The following is a 4,021-nucleotide window of genomic DNA, read 5'->3' as shown; positions in this document are numbered from 1 at the left end:
CCCAATCAGGAGTCACCTCGCCGGGTGTCCGGGGCCACCATTGGCTGGTGGGAAACGGAGCTCTGCGCAAAACCAACCCCGGCTCCCCTCACTCGCCTTTCAGGAGCCGCTCAGTCAGGACCGTCTGCCCTCAGCGCGTAGACCGCAGTGATTACATAGCTGACGGAGAAAGTCCGCTTTCACAATTGCCATCCGCATTTATAAATAGAGATTTGACAAATTCCCGGGTAATTTTGACGCTCTATTTATTTCCTATCTATTTGTATGGGATTTGATCTTTTTCAGTTGTGACTTTTTTTTTTGGAACCGCAGTTTCTCGGTGGAGGACGGAGTGGAGCCCGTGTGCGCGCCTTGGCTCTGCCTCGCTCTCTGCAATGTTTGCCCCGACGCCAAACTCACAGACAGGGACAGAATTGATTAAAACGGAGAAGCGCAGATCCAATGGCAGTGCTTCTGACTACTGAAACGACATGGTTTTCGACTGACACGACGCAGAAGAGAGGAATTTCAGATTTTGGCAGCCTAATTCTCTGGTCTCTTCCCGTGCTGCGGTCAGAACCGAGAGATGCTCAGTTTTAATAGTAAAACGGAATAATATTTTTTTTGTTTTGTTTGGTTTTCCCAATCCAAGTGCACTTGACAGCGGGGAGATGATTTTCTTACTGCTCCTGCTCTCCGTCCTGGACGGAGCGCTGTCCCAGCTGCACTACTCCGTATCGGAGGAGCAGGAACCGGGGACCGTGGTTGGGAATATCTTGGAGGATTTGGGGTTGGACATCACCAAACTTTCCTCTCGCCGCTTCCAGACGGTGCCCAGCTCGAGGACGCCGTACCTGGAGGTGAATCTGGAGAACGGGGCGCTATTTGTTAAGGAGAAAATCGACCGGGAGGAGATTTGTAAGCAGACCACTCCGTGCCTACTGCACCTGGAGGTGTTTTTGGAAAGCCCACTGGAGCTTTTTCGAGTGGAGATCGAGATTGTGGATATCAACGACAATCCCCCCAGTTTCCCCGAGACCGACATTTCCGTGGAGATATCAGAGAGCGCAATCCCCGGTACCCGCTTCCCCGTGGAGAACGCATTCGATCCTGACGTGGGAACGAACGCGCTCAACACCTATGCCATAACGAACAATAACTATTTTTACCTGGACGTTCAGACCCAAAGCGATGGAAACAAATTCGCTGAGCTGGTGCTGGAAAAATCACTGGACCGGGAGCAGCAGGCGGTGCACCGGTACGTGCTCACGGCCGTGGACGGGGGGACACCACAGCGGACTGGCACCGCTCTCCTAGTCGTGAAAGTTCTGGATTCCAACGATAACGCGCCCACGTTTGACCAGTCGGTGTACCCGGTCAACCTCCGGGAGAATTCTCCCGTCGGCACGCTGGTCATCCAGCTGAACGCCACGGATGTGGACGAGGGGCAGAATGGAGAGATCGTCTACTCGTTCAGCAGCCACAACGCGCCGCGGATAAAAGACCTGTTTAATATCGACGCGAGGACGGGGAGGATAGAGGTGGCCGGCGAGGTGGACTACGAGGAGAGCAGCACGCACCAGATCTACGTGCAGGCGAAGGACCTGGGACCCAACGCGGTCCCCGCGCACTGCAAAGTGCTGGTTAAACTCGTGGACGTGAACGACAACACACCGGAGATCAGTTTCAGCACCGTGACCGAGTCGGTGAGCGAGCAAGACGCCCCGGGCACCGTGATCGCGCTGTTCAGCGTCACGGACCGAGACTCGGGTGAGAACGGACTGATGAGCTGCGAAATACTGGGCGACGTGCCGTTCAAACTCAAATCGTCGTTCAAGAACTACTACACCATAGTCACGGACGGGCCGCTGGACCGGGAGAACACGGACTCGTACACGATCACGGTGGTGGTGAAAGATAAAGGGCAGCCCTCTCTCGCCACCAGTAAGTCCATCAAAGTGCACGTCTCGGACGAGAACGACAACGCGCCCCGCTTCACGCAGCTGGTCTATGATGTGTACGTCACGGAGAATAACGTACCTGGCGCCTTCATCCACGCGGTCAGCGCTCTGGACCCCGACGTGGGGCAAAACGCCCTCATTACCTACTCCATATTGGAGTGCGATATCCAGGGCATGTCCGTTGACACGTACGTGTCAATCAACCAGGACACGGGCTACCTGTACGCACTGCGCTCCTTCGACTACGAACAGCTGAAGGAGTTCAGCTTCATGGTTCAAGCGAAAGATTCGGGCGTCTTTGACCTTTCCTCCAACGCTACCGTGAATGTCATCATCGTGGACCAGAACGACAACCTGCCGTCGGTGATCGCGCCGCTGGGTAAGAACGGCACGGCGAGGGAGCACCTGCCGCGGTCGGCCGAGCCGGGCTACCTGGTGACGCGCGTAGTGGCCATGGACTCCGACGACGGCGAGAACGCGCGGCTGTCCTACAGCATCCTGCGCGGCAACGAGATGGGCATGTTCCGCATGGACTGGCGCACGGGCGAGCTGCGCACGGCGCGCCGCGTCTCGGCCAAGCGCGACCCGCAGGGCGCCTACGACCTGCTGATCGAGGTGCGCGACCACGGCCAACCGCCGCTGTCGTCGTCGGCCAGCGTCAGCGTGGTGCTGGTGGACAGCGTGGCGGAGGGCCGCGGCGGCGGCGGTGGCGGCGAGCGCGGCGGCGGCAAGTCCAAGGACGCGGCGCTCGACCTCACGCTCATCCTGATCATCGCCCTGGGCTCGGTGTCGTTCGTCTTCCTGCTCGCCATGATCGTGCTCGCCGTGCGATGCCAGAAAGATAAGAAGCTCAACCTGTACACCTGCCTCATGGCGGGCGAGTGCTGCCTCTGCTGCGGGTCGTGCTGCGGACGCCACGCCCGCGGACGCAAGCAGAAGAAGCTCAGCAAGTCCGACATCATGCTGGTCCAGAGCGCCAACGTGGCGTCCGGCGTGGGACCGGTGGGCCAGGTGCCGGTGGAGGAGTCGGGCGTAGGCGGCGTGGGCGGCGGCGTGGGGGGCGGCGGCGGCTTCGGCTCGCACCACCACCAGAGCCAGAACTCCTACTGCTACCAGGTGTGCCTGACGCCCGAGTCGGCCAAGACGGACCTGATGTTCCTGAAGCCCTGCAGCCCGTCGAGGGGCGGCGACGGCGAGCACGCCAGCCCGTGCGGCGCCGTCGTCACCGGGTACAGCGACCAGCAACCCGACATCATATCCAACGGCAGCATCCTATCCAGCGAGGTAGGCCGCGGCTCGGGTCCCAGTCTGTCACTGTTTCATACGTTCGCTTCACTGTAAACACGGCGAAGATAGGCCTGTCGCGTACGCGTCACGGCCTTGTGCGATTCATATCTACAGTAGGCCTACAGTTAGATACGGAATTGAATGCTTTCGTTGTTTTGCTATAATACGTTCCATGTTCTACCGTAGATCACTTACTGTATATGGTGGTAAATGTATCAAGATATCAACAGGCTATCATGATGAATTGATATTCATAACATAAACTAGCCCCGTATTCCATCACATAACCCAGAATGCTGAATAACCTACTCCTTCCATATTCCATCATATAACCCTAACGCTGAATAACCTACTCCTTCCATATTCCATCATATAACCCTAACGCTGAATAACCTACTCCTTCCATATTCCATCATATAACCCTAACGCTGAATAACCCCCCCAACCCCCCCCCCCCCCCCCCCCCGCCCAAAGCACGACCCACTTTAACAAACCAGGTGACAGGTTGTGGTCTAGCGTCTACAGACAGGCAGACAGGTCAGTCAGACAGACAGGCAGCCAGTCAGACAGACAGACAGGCAGCCAGTTCAGTCAAACAAACAGACAGACAGGCGGCCAGGCTAGCCGTGGCAGAAGCCTGGTGGTCGGCGCCGCCACCGCGCGTTAAGTATGCCGCGCACGGCGCCGCCCGGGAGCGCCGCGGACAAAGGCTGTTCAGTTGCAGCGCCGCTTGGCTCAATCATTTACGCATTCAGTCGCCTCCCCCTCCCTAACCTACTCCCCTTTCAGAGGGA

The 4,021-nt window shown here is 57.8% G+C and overlaps 1 protein-coding gene across 1 annotated transcript in view; it reads left to right on the top strand.

Moving 5' to 3' along the window:
• Positions 1-650: 650 nt before the first annotated feature.
• The window catches only part of LOC311328784 (protocadherin-10-like), a gene marked incomplete at both ends in the record, with an annotated part of 5,302 nt that continues 1,931 nt past the window's right edge, over positions 651-4,021 (top strand). Inside the window, one exon of the mRNA XM_084462696.1 lies at positions 651-3,224. Coding sequence (XP_084318822.1) covers positions 651-3,224 — 2,574 coding nt within the window. The remainder of the gene's footprint in view (positions 3,225-4,021) is intronic.

The sequence above is a fragment of the Borostomias antarcticus genome (assembly GCF_949987555.1).
Source record: "Borostomias antarcticus genome assembly, contig: scaffold_1241, whole genome shotgun sequence".
Lineage (NCBI taxonomy): Eukaryota > Metazoa > Chordata > Actinopteri > Stomiiformes > Stomiidae > Borostomias > Borostomias antarcticus.
This window is presented reverse-complemented; position numbering and strand designations above follow the sequence as displayed.